General features: G+C 45.9%; 1 protein-coding gene across 1 annotated transcript in view; it reads right to left on the minus strand.

Moving 5' to 3' along the window:
- The window catches only part of znf385c (zinc finger protein 385C), a gene marked incomplete at its 3' end in the record, with an annotated part of 155,742 nt that overhangs the window by 16,494 nt on the left and 122,870 nt on the right, over window positions 1-16,378 (minus strand). The window contains 3 exon segments of the mRNA XM_080511423.1: window positions 996-1,215; window positions 7,732-7,842; window positions 13,928-14,070. Of these exon segments, the coding sequence (XP_080367549.1) occupies window positions 996-1,215; window positions 7,732-7,842; window positions 13,928-14,070 (474 nt within the window).

The following is a 16,378-nucleotide window of genomic DNA, read 5'->3' on the forward strand; positions in this document are numbered from 1 at the left end:
TGACTATATCACCTTGTTACCATGCCGGAGTCGGAGTTACGTGATGTCCCTGAACGCATCACTCAGGGCTGTCATCAAAACAATACCAACATTTCGTGCTCGGACATAAACCTTCTGTTTGATTACTGAAAGTGTTCAGCGATGTGTAGTTCTGAAAACATTTAAAGTGAGAAATAAGCTGCACAGTCGAAAAGTGAAAACGCCGCTTCATGGGTGAGTAGCTGCAATGAGGGGGCGTGGCCTGTGAGTTCTGGCTGGAGGCCTGGAGCAAAAACACAACACTTGCTGAAGCTCTTGGTTCCTACAATGTGTTGTAGTCAAAGTAAAAAGCAGGTTTTTACCTTTTAGCCACCTGACCTCATATTCACTACCACAACCAGAGACTACTTTCAGCTGGGAACCACAGCAAGTTATTGTAAATTGAACAATAGACGGCAAGTTTTTAACCCGATGCCATTTCTGCCACAGCTGGGATTCAAATGCAGCTAAAAGGCCTTGACAATGCTCAACAGAGGACTCAAACTTTTCAAAAATACACCTCCTAACAGTGGGAAATTAAAGGAAAAGGTGGTAAAATGGCCCCAGTGAGGCCACGCATTGACATCAGGCTCTTGCTCCCACACTTCCCACAATGCCTCTACTTGGGAGGCATCTGTCCATCACGAGGCAAAAGCAAAATAAGGTTAAACAAGCGAAGACAGGTGAGACAGCATAAAGACACAGAGGGGATGAGAGGGTGAGGGATAAAGTGAGCAGGAGATCTAATCTCAAAGTGCAACACAATGGAGCAGAAGGAAAGAAATGAAGAGGCGAGGGACGGTAGCTGTCAGTAAAGTGAAAGGCGCCGGTGGAAGGCGCTTAGAAAAATGCAACCGAGCAGAAAAGGGAATTAGAGGAGAGAAAGTACAACAGAGTGATCATGGAGAAGGTGGGGGAAGATTACAGGTAGCACGCTCTTACTGTTGGCGTTTTTCTCGTCACTCTGACACACTCACTTGTTCCCTCCATGAAGCTCGTGTCCATGAGAGCAGGGAGCGCCGCCTCCGGAGCCGACGTCTTGTTCCTCTCCCGCTCCCGCTCCCGCTCTTTGTCCCGGTCTCTCTCCCTCCCTGCGGACGCCGCCTCGCCCGCCCGCCGCTGACGGTTCTTCTGGGCCTCCATGGCTTTCAGTTTCCGAGCGTGCTTGTGGCCTTTATAGTGCGCCTCTGCCTGGTTCTGTTGGGAGAGCGGCAGAAAAACCAGCTTAAAAAAAAAAGCAAATGGCACTCAAGATGCATTTATCAGTCGACAAGACCGAAGTCACGTGCAATAAATTTTAAAATGCACGCCGGAATGTGCGCTCTCTCACGGGTGTACGCAGCCTCCAAGGAGGAGAGTCTGTTTCCACCTGATAACGGCGTTGCCACACTGGGAGGCCAGAGGTATAATTGCATGTGTAATATGCAACAAGAGAGAGGATTCCATCTCGACAGCACTCCCATTAATGTGCACTATGAGACTCAGCCTCTGCAGAAACAGCCCAACACGTGTGGCAAGACATACCAATAACACCCAACATTTGGAGCACTCACAGCCACAAATCAGGCACAAAAGACAATCTCGCTTTGCATTGCAGCAATAAAACATGCAATTTTCCCTGCGGGCTGGATCACGAGTTACCTCCACATCCTCATCGCTCTCACAACCCTGTTCAATCCCAGGACAAAGCCCAGTGCTGTCAGAGGAAGCGCCAATGCATCGGGATAGCCAAGAAATCAATACAAAGATCAGTCATTAAAAGCTAAAACAAGCTCCAGGGATCAGCCCTCGACAGCTCCTGGTCCCGGAGGCACATCGCTGAATGGAAGAGGAGCGAAGCAACAAACCACGATAAATCACCAGAAAACAAGAAATTCAACATGCACAGCGCCGTGATTAATGAATGATTATGGTTTTTGCGTTATGTCTGAAGACGAGATATTAAAGGATTACGACTCTGAAATTATAATGCCAACACAAAACAGAAGTTACTTTGGCCAACTAAGAAAATAGCTGTCCCTATTGTATGATAATTTTCATTAGCATTAGCATTAGCCACAGCTATTGCCTGAATCAACCAATTCATTAAATTGATTATTAAAATCCACTAATTTAGTCATCGATTAGCTGGTCAACAAAATCTTTGACCGTCCATTTTCTCTTTAAATTTTATTTAAAGCTGTTCTAGCAGCTGCCACAGTGTGGCGGTGATGAGCCACGAGTGGCTGTAATCGACCAAACCAGCAGGAGACTGGAGCAAACAGCCAAAAGCTGTCATTGTTTTGAGTCTCGTGCACCACAGCACAGTCAACAAGTCGGCCCGCCGAAGGGAAGCATCAGGAGAAATAGCTATACGATAAAAGTCATCCAAAACACACATTGATTAGCCAGATTTCTTTCAGTCTCCAGCTCAATAATCCTCAACTCACTCCAGTGTTTGTAATGTGACCATGAGCTGACCTCCACAATGGCCAAGATGAATTTGCAGCTTCTAAATAAACGTCAACTCCCGTTTTTAATTAATCTCAGCTGATGAGTGGCTGCTTCTTCGTCTCGTCGGTTCATAAACACCTTCCATTCAGGAACGTCCCGTAGAAAAACTTGGAATAATGACTGATCACCTCAGACAAAAACGACATGTTTTAACTCACTAAGTTCCCTTTAACTTAGAACTGAGCATTAGACAGGGCTTTTCCACCAAGAAGAACCAGGTACTAGTTCAGGACCAGTTCTTAAATGAGCACCGCCAAAGAACCGGCTCTTTGTTCACTGGTATCGGAGCCAAGTGAGAGCCACGTCATTGCGTCACATCCAAAATGTCGTACGTCACTCATTTCACCAATGTAGCGCTCGTACAGGAACAAGAAGACGGACTGTAACAGTGGTTTGGTCCTGGTCGCTCCATCTCGTCTGTCCTGAACCTCGGAACCTCTATTGGTGTTTTTTCACGTCCGTCTTGTTTTAGTCCGGAGCCCCGGAGTGGCTAGAGGGAAAATAATAATAATAATACTAATAAAGTGATTGAGCTTGGGGCTTATCTTTCAACATGTGGGCATTACATAGTGAATTTCTGCTCCTTTCACTTTATTCCTGGACGTGTCTGAATCAAAAGCTTCAGCCTCAGGAGGAATGGAGGTGTAGAATGATAGAACGCAGCTCTACAGCCATTTATAATGGAAACCTATGTAAACACACGCTGATTAAAGTTCTCTTTCACATGAAGCCGTTAAAAGGCTCACTTTATGGCAAATTAAAAAAAATCCAAGTTTTCATTTACAGTAGTGTGTAGTTTGTTTTGTAGTTTGCTGATGAACCAAAAGTGTCGCTTCATTATAAATTTCTGTGAGTAAAAAATAATGTTGGAGCGTCTCGTAGCGGAGCAACGCAGCCTGCAGTTATAATGTGAAACAAGACCTGGAAGTGAAGTTAGTGACAACGATGTTACGATGAAAAGCATGAATAAAACGACAATGGAAAACTGCTTCTAAATTATGAATCTCACCCTGACTGGCTGCGGTGGAGCTCTGCAGCGCTCTCCAGAGCCACGGCTCTACGATGGACGGACAAGAGTACAATGGTTCCCTCGTATAATTAACTTGAGGGAACGACTTCTTATATCGTTCCCACACATTCTAATCTTTTTTCTCTATGACCACTCAGGTGCTCGGTGTTCACTTTAGAGTTCAGGAAGCCGGTTCAGCTTCTTTTCCACCTCGTAGGTAATGATAACTCCGCTCCAAGCGGATGAGGTGTCTGGCCTCGGTCTGGCCCCGGTCTGGCGCTGGCGAAGCACCGGTTTAGCCCCTGATAGGCCGGGGCTTTGGCGATGGAAAGACAAAGAACTGGAGCTCAATCTGGCCCTGGTTCCAAACTAGTCCCTGGTTGTGGCCCCTATGGTGACTCACACAGTGTTAATGTAGAAGCAACATTACAATCTAACAGTAAATGAATTTCACAGAAACGCCACTTTTCCACTGCTTCACCCTTTTACATTGTAAATCACATTCACGTCACGTGACAGTCGCAGCCCTTTGAGTACAGTTAAAAGGGCTTCAGTCTTGCACCATCATACTACACACAGGGGTCCCCCAAGGATGTGTGTGAAGCCCCCTCCCCTTGTACAGCGGCACCATGCAGAAGAACGTAGGATTAACTTTAAGAGAGCTCTGTTGTGTGCAACAAAAAAAAAAAACCCAAGCATCGTAATGTGTATTGCATCTCTCAGCACCCCATCCTTCTTCCTGAGCTGTCCTCTTTGTTTCTGTGGTAAATAAATCATGCAAATCCTCGAGCACCAAGTAAAGAGACTGGACGATCCTTTGAAGGACTCTTAAAGTGAGGAATAAACAACATGCACAAATGAGATACAGCACGGCAAACTTTGAAGGGCCTTTTCACGCGGAGCAAAATAGAAATTTCTCTGAATTTCCCCGAGACCCAGCGATGAATGGAATCCATGGAAATCAAGAATACAGGCGTTGTGCTTGTACGATTCCAGCAAATTCGCAGATGAGTTTTCAAAGTTTCCATAGACCCGTATTAAAGACCGCTTGTGATTCTCAGGAGGCACAACAGCAGCCACGCTGACCTCAACCTGCTTGTCCCAGAGTCCAGGTAAACATCTGTGTGATTAGTATGAAGATTCCCTCTTTCCAGGCTTCACTCAGATGTTTTGTAAAGAAGAAGAAAAAAAAAGAAAGAACTCCTGGACTTTTAGTACGTTAGTTTCTGGGCACGTATTCTCTTGTCCATGTGTGCCTTATCGTCCCACAAGACATGCATGATGGCTCATTTGTCGACTATAATTGGCCAGACGCTGTGTTTCTGTGTTACCCTGTGACTTACTGGCAATTGGTTTAGGTCTATGCTGTAATCTGGAGCATTTGTATCCTGAAAATGTAACGTCGAGCTCAGGGAAAATCGAATTAAAGGTTGGCCACAAACGTAGTCTAATGAGTGGAAATTGCTCAATATTGCTCAACGTCGAGGGAAATAAATCAAATGCAAAACAAGATTTCAGGCAGTTGTGTGGACGGTAATATCTGCCAGTAATGTTATAATTCTTTCGAGGGCAATAAAGCCAATAACAGAATAACTTGCCAATAATGTAAAAAATTTGTCAAACCACAATTGAAAGCACTGCAGAGTGAGTACAATGAGCACAACTACTCCATCCACACTACTGTTTTTTTGCAAACTGAACAAAAGATGCAATAAATGGCTTTTATTTTGACTAAATGCAGGCATATTTATCCATTATTAAAATATGAATGGATTTTTTTTTATTTTTTTATTTGCCACTCCTCACCTTGATGATTGGCTTGATACATCTAAAAATTATTTTAAAAATCATTGCTCCGTCAGCAGGTTTTAATGCTATTGAGCGATTATTTCATTTTGGGCGGTGTGACTCCAGAAAGACGTCGGCCTTCAGTCAGACCTTCTTTCTCTGCGTCCGGGGTCTCAGTGGAGGCGGGACAAGGACTGAAACGAGCTTCGGTGTTTCTCCGGGAAGCCAGCGAGCCCACAGGGTGACACGATACCGTTCAAAGAGGTTCTCGACGGTCCCGTGATTAGGGAAAGCCCTCACATAAAAGCAATTGCGACTAAAACTGGTTAAAAGACATATGTTGAGTGGGAGTGAAACATGCTGGTAGCTCTGATACGGCACCGGATCGCGTCTCGCAATGACGCCGTTCGCGTGGTAAATTAGCTGATGTGGCAGTAAAGTTGTCGTTGCCAGCTGGTTTGTTTAATTCCACAATCACTGAACTGCCCTGTTTAATTGCGAAGGCTGATGAAATGAAAGCCGCTCCGATTTTCCCCGAGTCATAAACTGCGCCGGGCGGATTTGAAAATGTTTTCCTTTTTAATCAAAACTGCCAGTCACAGTTGTCATTTTGCCGCTCCGTGCTATAAATACGAGCGGCCCAATTTATTTTTTTTCTTGCATGACAATGTGTGGGAACAAAAGGCAAGAGACAATTGTTGTGTTCCAGACACAGCTAATGCCTTCGTATCCTTAATTCTGTACCGACAAGACGGAGAATTATTTCAGCCTTAAATCTCGATCAAGATAACCAGCAGATTAATATTGAAAAAAACACATTCAAAAAACACCTTTGAAGTTTTATCTCTTTGAGATGAAATGAAGGAATTATCTTAAATAAAGACGCTCGTTTGAGCTTCAAAGGACGAAGGACAAATGGCCCCAGCAGAGTCCCTCTGATATGAGATCAATCTTTTGACAAACAGTCGGTCGTTTTCTTGTCAAAAGTTAAAGAAAGACTATCAGTTGTGCTTTAAAAGCCCGAGCTTCCTCTGATGACTTCAGTCTTTTATTAACCCATCCATCCGCCCCACGTCACCTTTGCTCCCAGCGGGCCGGAGTCAAAGTGTTTAGAGCTGCATGACAGCTTTGTCATTTCAAACCTTGTCATTTAAAAAAAAAAAAAAGAGTTAGTTTCTTTTTCCACGTTTCAGAATCTCAAAAATCTCAAGAGTCGCATCGGATCACATATGTCAGCGTTCAGACATGTGAATCCACGGTGACGTAGCGGTGCACCGACACTCCCTGGAGTACTTTTCTACATCACTGCACCGAGGTGAGAAGCTGGAGGAAAAAAAAACCCAAACAAAAAATAAGATTGTCGGCTTGCGTTAAATCACTCTTTAAGGTCAATTTGTGCCATATGAAGCGGCCGTGGGCTCAGCTCTCTCCCCCCTTTGAGCATCACGCATCAGGATAACTTGGTACAATATCTGAGGAGGAGCACAGAAGTGTTGGGGAAGTATTCACGCTCTCTGAGCAGCAGATAAAGCTGCAGCCAGAGCTGACACTCCTCTTTAAGTCGTCGTGTGGAAGGAGGCAATGGGATTTGCTCTAGTGTATGAAGAGCACGTCTGAACACCCCCCCCCCCCCACCACCACCACCACCACCACCACAACCACCACCACCACCACCAACTCCTCAGCTCGCTGTCTCCTGCACCTCAGACCCTCTTTGAACATGGAGTCCAAATATAAGTGTATGTGCTTTTCACCGCGCCCTCACTTGAGTCATATTTAAGGCTTTACCTGTCGGCATGAATATGCATGAAACCTCCAAGAGACTGCCGAGCATTGTGCCTCTGCGTGTGTCCTGTCTTTGTGTGTGTGTGTGTGTGTGTGTGTGTGTGAGGATGGCAAAAGAAAAACGGAATGAGGAGCTGCGAACGCCGCTTCCTGCTGCGGCTGCTGATTGTTTCTGCTGGTTGCAGATAAACGGCAGCTCTTCCTGCTGTCTAATCCCTCACAAGCAAACAACTCGCTCCCACATAAACACAGATTTCACTGAGAGGCAATACTAAACAAACTTTTACACTTGGGGGAAAAAAAACCAAAAACCAAAAAACCCCAACGAAACAGCACATACATTGACTAACTTTTAATAGGAAAGTAGGAGGGGGGGTGGGGGTGGAAAGGAGAATAGAGGTTTTTCAAAACTGTTCAAATGCAGCAACTCGACGGGGAAAGATAAAAGCCGAGGCAATCGAGGGAAGATAAGCACAATCAAGGAGATGGCAGAACAATGGCGTTCTCCGAGGCGCCGCTCGCTCTCTGCTGTAGATTGCCTTTATAACACGGTGTAGCGCACCGCTTCCCCCTCCGTCTCGCCGCCGCTCGTCTGTTTCCCTCATAAACGGCATCAAATCCGGCGAAGGGTTTCTTACCGTGGAGTTAAAGCGCAGGTGGCAAATGTTGCAGGAGATGATCTGTTTCTTCTTGAGGGGCTGAGGGACGCCGAACGTGTGGTTGATCACTGCCTTCTGGACAGGGTCCATCTGAGACACACAGCAAAGACAAACCACTTTACTTCGACTTCAGTTCATTTCACACGGCTCTCAAATTAGATTAGTCGCTCTCAAGGAAGAAACATACACTTGGGATTCCAGAGCAGACCTGGTGAACTGCACACGGCTTTTATTTTGAAAGCCCCTGGTCTCGTATGCTCCTCGGAGTGGGTGTGTCTGCGAACTTTTGGCTTCATTGCAACGATTTGGCAAAGTCAAGGGATTTGACAGAGGTCGACACGGCGGAGCAGAGAGGTTCGGATGTTGGGATCCACGGTTTTTACAGCAACAGGTGGAAGCAATACACAACCGCTAATTCGCCTAAGGCAGAAGGACGAGCAACGCAGCTGTGAAGTAATCGCTACCGCTGTTTACATGGTGCAGATTCTCCCTCCGATTGGCTTGTGAAAACGTTTATCCCACCTCTGTGCAGCCTTTTAAATTGTCAATCAGTCCGGGCCCACTTATTTTGATTTCGGTGTGTATATGGAATATTTTAATTCCGTTTTAAGCTTTTAAACCAGCGGTATTCTCAATATCAACACAAAAACAGATGGGGCTCTTTTCGGCTGGGAGTTTCTGCTTCGTGCAATTTGGAGCGCAGCCTGTGTGCGTCAGCCTTCGCTAAATTTGAATCCCACCAAAATTACATGTTTCGCCATTAAGGCATGAAGTAACTCGTGGCTTGTATTGCAAGACATCATTTGAATGTCAGTGTGGGGGAAAAACCCTTAACTTCAGACAGGGAATTTCCCCCAAAGGATAATGATGAGAACATTATCAGGGCTGAAATGTAATCCAGTTCTGCTCAGGGGTTAGCAACAACATACAATCAGAGGACATATCGAGATGATGTTCCTCCTGTGCACAGGCAGGGAGTAAATATTAGAGTTTATTTCATTGCAGGCGGAGCAGATCTGCAGCATCAACCGGGAACTATTGGAAACTTTGAATTAGCATGCGGTTCCATTAGCCTTTGAAGTGAAGGTAATATCTGACGTCCTCCCATTCCTTTGCCTGCGTTGCACACAGCGCCGTGACCAGCGAGCTGCATTGCGATTACAGGCGCTCATTAAGAGTCGGGCTGCCGAACCTCCGCTGATGAGGGAGCACTTCAAACTGAGCAGATAAGGTGACGAGGTATCATCTCGGTGGAGAGGCCTTCTTCATCATGCATGCTGACTGGTTATCGTGTCGCTGCTGCTTGAATGCGTAAAGGAAAAGTGTCTGTGGCGATAGCTCCGGCAAATAAAAGCACGCTCTGTCATGAGATAAATATTTGTGCAGTGTAATACGCTACATGGGATGTATTCAAGCTCGATTAGATCACCAGTGGATTTCGTTTTGGGAGTCAGTTTGTCTGGAGTGTGGGGATGCATATTACTGTTTGAAAACCATTAGAAAGTGAATTTTACATAATATAAAATATGACCCCTTTAAACTCTAATCAGCTTTTATAGAACATCTCTTTTATTTTTTTATTTTTTAGACATATAGAGCAATGTTTCAACCACAAGAGAAGAAAGTGTGTCCTCTCTCTCCCTGGCTTGTTCCAGGTTTTAAAAAGTGTGTTGCTCCAACCAGCCAATCAGAAGTCAAACCCTCTATAGTGTCATCTGGGGTTCAGCCAATCACAATCAAGGTAGGCTCCTCCCCTTTGACTCCTCCCACAATTAGGCAGCTCTGCTCTGGCACATGGCACCATGAGAGGAAGTACTTCCTCCTCTTCCCTTAGATGGGCGTGTGTGGGCGGAGCCAGTCCAGCTCACACAGACACAGCAGATTCAGAATGCAGCTCCTATGAGCCAATATTCTAATGGAGGAGAATCAAGGAAAAGCTGGATTTGGAGCAATAAACTTTGAATATAATGTTTTTGGACCAATGAGACCATGTGGAAGTGTTGAAAAGTTACATATAACCCCTTTAAAGAATAATTTTTTTTTTTAACAATGGTGGTGCAAATTACAGTAAATTCTCCAAATATCCACGTCATACATTATATTAGTTTATCTTCTTGGTTTCGGTGATGACCAAACTCCAAATCTAATCAGTATTTGCAATATGTCTCTTTTAAGTACAACTTACACAGTCAAATATTTTTCCCTAATGCTCCCTCCAGCGCAAGGAAGTTCACTGCTACATCCCTGATCCTTTGCCCGGGACCGTCTGGCGGACGTGTTTTGACCCCGAGGAAGACGAATACTCTCTGTGGAGAGACTGCAGGCAGTACATACCCGGTAGAAACAAACTGAAGGCTCATTACAAGAACAATGTCCCATAACGAGAGCCATTTTCACGACGGGACCCCTGTGGCATGCCATCACACAAAGCAATCATCTTGGACCCTACCCTCGGTTGCCACATGCGACCTGCTCGTCTGCTCACAGCGTCGTATACACGGCGGAGGAGAGGAAGCGCTCTCACATCCAGTCAGACCGCCACGCTCAGCGCGGGCCCAGGGGTGGCGATGTCGACAGCCTCCGTGGCCGCCGAGATCAAAAGACCGCCGTCTGTGTTTGATGGCGGCGAGAACGGCACAAAGCCTCGACTTCTCTGTGATATCCAACCCCGGGACAACATCAGACCCCCTCCACGTCGCACAATGCTGCGCCGCGTCCAGGAAGGCGGTGGTGTCTCCCCCGCGAGAGCGCTGGTGTCTGTTTACTACGGATTCCTCAAGGCCAGGTTGAGAGGGAATATAAACACCTGACAAGGAAACTTCCATGCTCCCCCGGGGTTGGGGGGGGGGGGGGGGGGGGGGGGCCCTCAAGTTTTTGCTGCTTTATTTTGGCCCCTGCTACATGACTCACTTTTCCTTCACCAACCACAGACACCCCCCCCACCTCCCCGGGTCCTGCTGCCCACTGCCCACCTCAGCAAGGCAGGCTGCACACAGCTATTTGTTTTAGGAAGCGAAGAATGTGTCCATTGTCTGTCCGCAGCCACCCTGAACCAACTGCTATAAATGCGTCTTTTGTCCGGGGCCCTTGGTTCTTCCCCCGCCGTCCGGGTGCAGACAGGAGCTATCCTGCGCGGGGCGGCGGGGTTTCAGGACAGGTAGAGAGAGGACGAAAGAGACACACAGAGGGAGGAGGGACACCAGGGGAACCGCAGGATATTTAGCTTCGGAGACAGGTGCATTCATCTCACCCCCCCTACCCCCCCACAGCCCCCCCCCCCCCCATCCCCCCCCCACCCTTTGCCTCGCACACGTCTGGGACAACGTGTGCCTTATCAGGGCCGGGAGGACCCGGGGCTTTCTGTGAATGGACTTTGTGATTAATGCCACAGCTGCACTGTCAGACCGAGTGTTATGGAGGCGAATCATCTCCTCCTGGGATTGAAGCAACGCTGATTTGATGTTATTTTCATGGTTGTAATCATTTCCGTACTCTGGCTTTGGTAGACCGAAGTTCCTCCTTCGAGTTTTGTTAAACAGTGAATGTCAATACAACTCCATGAATATGATTTCTTCTGTCGTGCTTTATTGCCTTCATCATTACTATGCCGCGTTCCCTCTCATGACGTTTCTAATATGTCTCCAGTGCAATGTCGTTTCTCAAAAAGGTTGCCGTGAATTTTATTGCATTAATAAAAAGCAGCAATTTCCCCCATCGAGACGTAAGAAAAAACACAGACGAAACAATGACTGGAGACCTGCACCACTAATATAAATACATGAGGGTGTCAGACCAGGGTGTATTTGTAACGCTGCCTCTGCAGAAAGCATGCTCAGTCCTCCATGAGGCAGTGAGGGCGACCCCGTGACCTACGGCAGTGGGCGGCAAACCAAATGTATAAACTGCATGTAGTGACCCCCCCCCATACCCCCCACCCCGCCCCCCGCCCCAGCCGTTTCTGTCTCATCCACCCCCTCACACTAGACTGAATATTTATTTTTGGTCTCCCGTCTCAAACGGTTCACCTGGCTTCCAGTAATCCTCCTCCATGCTGCTCTGCTGGTTAAACCTCTTTCTCCCGGCGTTTTGATATGAAAATGCCGGCAGCAGGTGAGTCAGCAGCGAGTACCAGAGGTGCAGTCCAGGGTGCACGCGGCTATCAGTGTTGCTAGATCAGATTGCCAATTTCCAGCAGTTTTCCAGCCCAATCACATCTTAGAACTCTCCTTTTCCAATAAAAAAACAGCCCAAATCGCTAAGTTGCATGTACCAAGAACCAGCCCAATGTAATTTTTTTCCCGCCTGACGTCAACAAAAATAGCCCAAATGGCTATACTGGCGGCTATACGGCGCATACATACTTATATTTCACTCAGAATTGGCAACACACACTTCCAAATGCCCTCTGACGCTCCACCCAGCAGTGTCCACCAGCAAGACTGCCTATTTCTTTCCCTGTAGGATGAAGAAGCTCTGACCTGCCTCACCTTGCCTCTGATTGGCTCGTAGGTTAGGATTCCAATTTCTTTTCATTACACACAAGCACAAGTACAGTGGAGTGAAAACTCGGTACCCGAGAAGAACATCAACAGGCTTTTAACTGTCAACACACCTGAATGTGTGGACAACCTGTCAAACGGAGAGGGGACAGGTTTTCCTGCTTGAGCAGACAAAATACACCCCATTATCCGAATATTTGTTCATTTTTGTGGAATTTGGATATTAATTTTGAGATCTAAATAATGATGACTGTCTGTGGATGATAAGCAGGATACCCAGACTTTGGCAGTAATGTTTTAAGAAAGGGGTGGGCTATTGTCTTGACGTGTATACTTTTTGTTTATTGATATACAGTACCTACATTTTGGAATTTCTTTTCATTCGCTTCATATTTAATTTAGTTCATCGTTTACATTTGTGATGGTCCAGGTGACATGCTATGTTTTGGCCTTTGAGCTCTATAAAACCAAAAATAAAAAAATCGGTGTTTATTGGTTGATTAATTGAAAAATGTGTTGACAATTTGTTGAAATAATACATTTAATAAGCACCCCGAGGTCCGTGCCTTTGTCCCTCGTACTCTGTAAGAAGTCGGTGAGCAGCGACGGTCTTTTCAAAGGCAGTGCAGCCTTTTGTTTTCAGTTTAAAAAAACAAAACAAAACACGAGTGCACACGCCCTGTGCTCCATTTGCAGGCCAGAAGAACACACAGCGATGCCGCCAACAGGAAGACGAACGCACACGAGCAATTTCCTGGACCGTACATACACGCGACATACGTGCTCAAACGGTGGAACGCCAGGATCAAAGGGCTTCAACAGATCCACACAAACTGACGACCGGCGCGGTGCGGCTGAGGGAAGGATCAAAGGCTTTTAATTCCAGGCACCGCCGTGCTTGAAAACGTCTGAAACGGAGCAACAAGGAGACCGGCGTGCAGAAATGCGAATACTGACGACTGACGATGATGAGACATGAAGCACCGACTGAAGCATCACAAGCCAAAGCAGGGGTCTTCACACTGATCACCAGGTTTATTTAGATTAAAAGCATGCAATTTGCATAAAGCCACTGTAGCCGTTCAGCTGTTCCAAGACAATAAATCACCGTGTGGTAAACACTAAGCTGTCAAGAATTTAACAGGAGATCTCGGCGGCTGACCCAAACTCAAAGATAAGGCCGCTGCACTATTTCACAGCGCGGTCTAACAGGGTGGCGTTAGGAGAAGGCTTTTATAGGCTTGTATTTCTGTGCGCCGCACGCTGCTATAAATCCAGCTGGCGTGAGCGGGAACATCGATGCAGAAAATGATGAAGTGCGTTGATCATAACCCTGACCCTTATTCCACAGAGACGCGGCTCCTGCTGCCCCGGCGCACCAAATAATACTAATATGTCTGCTGGGGGTTGTTTTCTAATCAATAGCACTGGCTGTGTGATATTTTTTCCAGGTGCTTACATTTTTCATTTGTACTCCCTTTTTGCCTGCACACTCAGAGGAAAGTGCAAGATGAGACAAAATGTTAAAAGACATTTTTCCCTCCTGAGATGAAAAAAAGAAAAAAAAGAAAAGCATATTGGCAAAATAAAAACTTGGTATATTAACCCCTTAAAAGCCTCTTCTGCAGGATCTGCTGCCTGAGATCTAAATCCACATCTACTTCACGCTGCCTCACCGTGTTAAAGTTGGGGAAGAGGCTGAGAGGCGAGGATCCATTGAGTCTGAAGGGCAGGAGGTGTTTGAGGTCGAGCTGAGGCTGCAGCGGCCGCCCCGGGACGGGCAGGGAAGCCAGAAGGGGGCTGCCCTGGGCGGACGTACCTAGACAACACAAAGAGACGGATGTCAGGAGTTAGGAAACATCAGTCAGCGCAGTTGAGTCTCGTCTCAGCGTGAATGTGAAAAGGGAGCCGCGCCGGTGGCTTCCGAGAGGTCAAGTGCAGTCATCCAGGAGAGGCTTTACTTTGATTTATTAGACGCCGGAGGCACCGCTACACCTCCAATGTGCAAACGGGAGGACCTGAGGTGCTAAAAATGAGTGTCTGTTTTCAACGCAGATCACAGGAGATGTACAAGTGTCCTCGCGAGGGGCATTTTTTTTTTTTTTTTTACGTAAACCTTCCACCCCCCCCCACCCCCACAAGGACACAAACCTGATGCTCCTGTAGACACGCCCACATACACATAGACGCATCATTTAATTACTGATTTATTGGCCAAGGAAAGGCGCCTGCAGGAGGGGAAAAGATAGGCGATATCGGATTTCAAATGAACTAGGGATGAAGAGATTTCTAATTTTCCGCCTGACTGCGTTTCAGTGGACCGGTGCGCTCGGCGGTGTGCGAGCACTTATCCCAGCGCCAGGATCAATCATTGGTGTCAGCCGCGGGTCACCGTGGCCACCTCCAAACACGCCTATGCTCAACACGCGCACAGTTACACACAGGCTTGGGGGGAAAATAAATAAATAAATAAAAATACAAAAAAACAGCAGCTGCTGACCTCAGAAAAGTATTAACTTCTTAGAAATAAAAGGTTTTTTTTTTTTTTTACTTAAGAGGATTGTTTGAACCCCCAAGTCTTCGAAAGAAAGTACAAAATTAAAAGCCTGTGCTATGTGGAATGCTCGGCACGTCACTTTGTTAAACCCGGGTTCACCTTCAACTGTGTTGTTTCCAACTATTAAGGTGCTCAAAATAACCAAACGAACTAATTACACAAAATCACATATTAAGGGTGCAGTTTGTGAAGAAGCCAGGTGGGGGAGCTGAACATTTTTTGGACTTGAAATCATAATGAAATGGTGCTATAACAGCTATTTTTTTAAGATACGTTATTCATTTTATCTATTTATTTTCAAAACAAAGTACCAAATGAGCAGAACAGACGGCAGGCGCCAGTCATTGTGCTGTACAATGTAGTAGGTCAGACATGGTTTGTAGTCATGGCCCTATTCCAAAACCTTGTCAAATGATGAAACATCAGTGTCTTCGTTTATTTAGACGACGTCTTAATCTTCTACCCTGACCTCACCTCGCACATTCTGAAGAGGGCGCTGGATCTCCAGCGTTTCGTCAAAGCAGAGAAGTGCGAGTTCTACACACTGGTTCAGTGTCTGTCCACGCCTGGTCCAGACTTTCCGGTGTTTCAAATGAAGTGGTTTCCCTGTTCACTGGTGACCCTCCAGTCCCTTGTTGTGAATAACAGCAGGTGTCATGCCTTTTGTCTTATTATGATATATGATATTACTCGTGACAACAATGGAACGCTGACTGAAGTTGGTCAGCATTTAACATGTAAACAGTTAATTTGAAACACGAGTACCACGCGTGAATGTTTACGGCGGATTTACCGCTATGACTTCGTATAAATGCTGTCGTTCAACCAGTTTGAGGAAGAATCGGACCCAGAAGGAGAAAAAAAGGCTTGTGGTTCAAAATATTATGTGTCTGAATTTGTTAGTTTGGGCATATTGTTGTTACAGTTGTTCACATTATACTTAATTCATTCAGTTTAGCAGTAATCTTTGTAAGTATTTATCTTCCTGTAGGAGGGTTAAAGTGAATATCCACTATCAGAGGGTGTGGTTATTTTGCCCTCATGACATCATAAAGGGAAAATCTCTGATTCACCTCTTTGAGCTCACATTCAAGTGAGGGAGACGACAGACTTCCACTTCTGGGGCGTCATAAACAGATTTTTGGGACACATAATACCATTATAAAACATAAAGTGAATTTTTCGCAACATCGGACTTTTAATAAAACAATCATCTTTGGACTGAGTGTTATGCAAATGTAACAGAAAGACAAATTACTACTATGAAATAAGTCATTAATTCGCAGTGAAAGCCTCCAGCAGGCTTCTTTTAGTCCTTTTTTATACTTTATACATCCAGAGAGTCCAGGGTCCAAAATCTTTCAATGTGGAAATACAGGATATCCAGCATTCATTTTCAAACTGTACATTCAACATTAGTCAAAGTGTGAGTGGTGTGTGAGTTTGGAGTTAATTGGGAGAGTAATTACTTATCTAAATAATTTTATCCCCCACCGGGAAAAGCACAAATTATACAAACATTAGAGACATTAGAGACCAGAGGGTCGGTTTTGCCCTCCAATCCAGCCCT

This window comes from Blennius ocellaris (assembly GCF_963422515.1).
Source record: "Blennius ocellaris genome assembly, chromosome: 16".
Lineage (NCBI taxonomy): Eukaryota > Metazoa > Chordata > Actinopteri > Blenniiformes > Blenniidae > Blennius > Blennius ocellaris.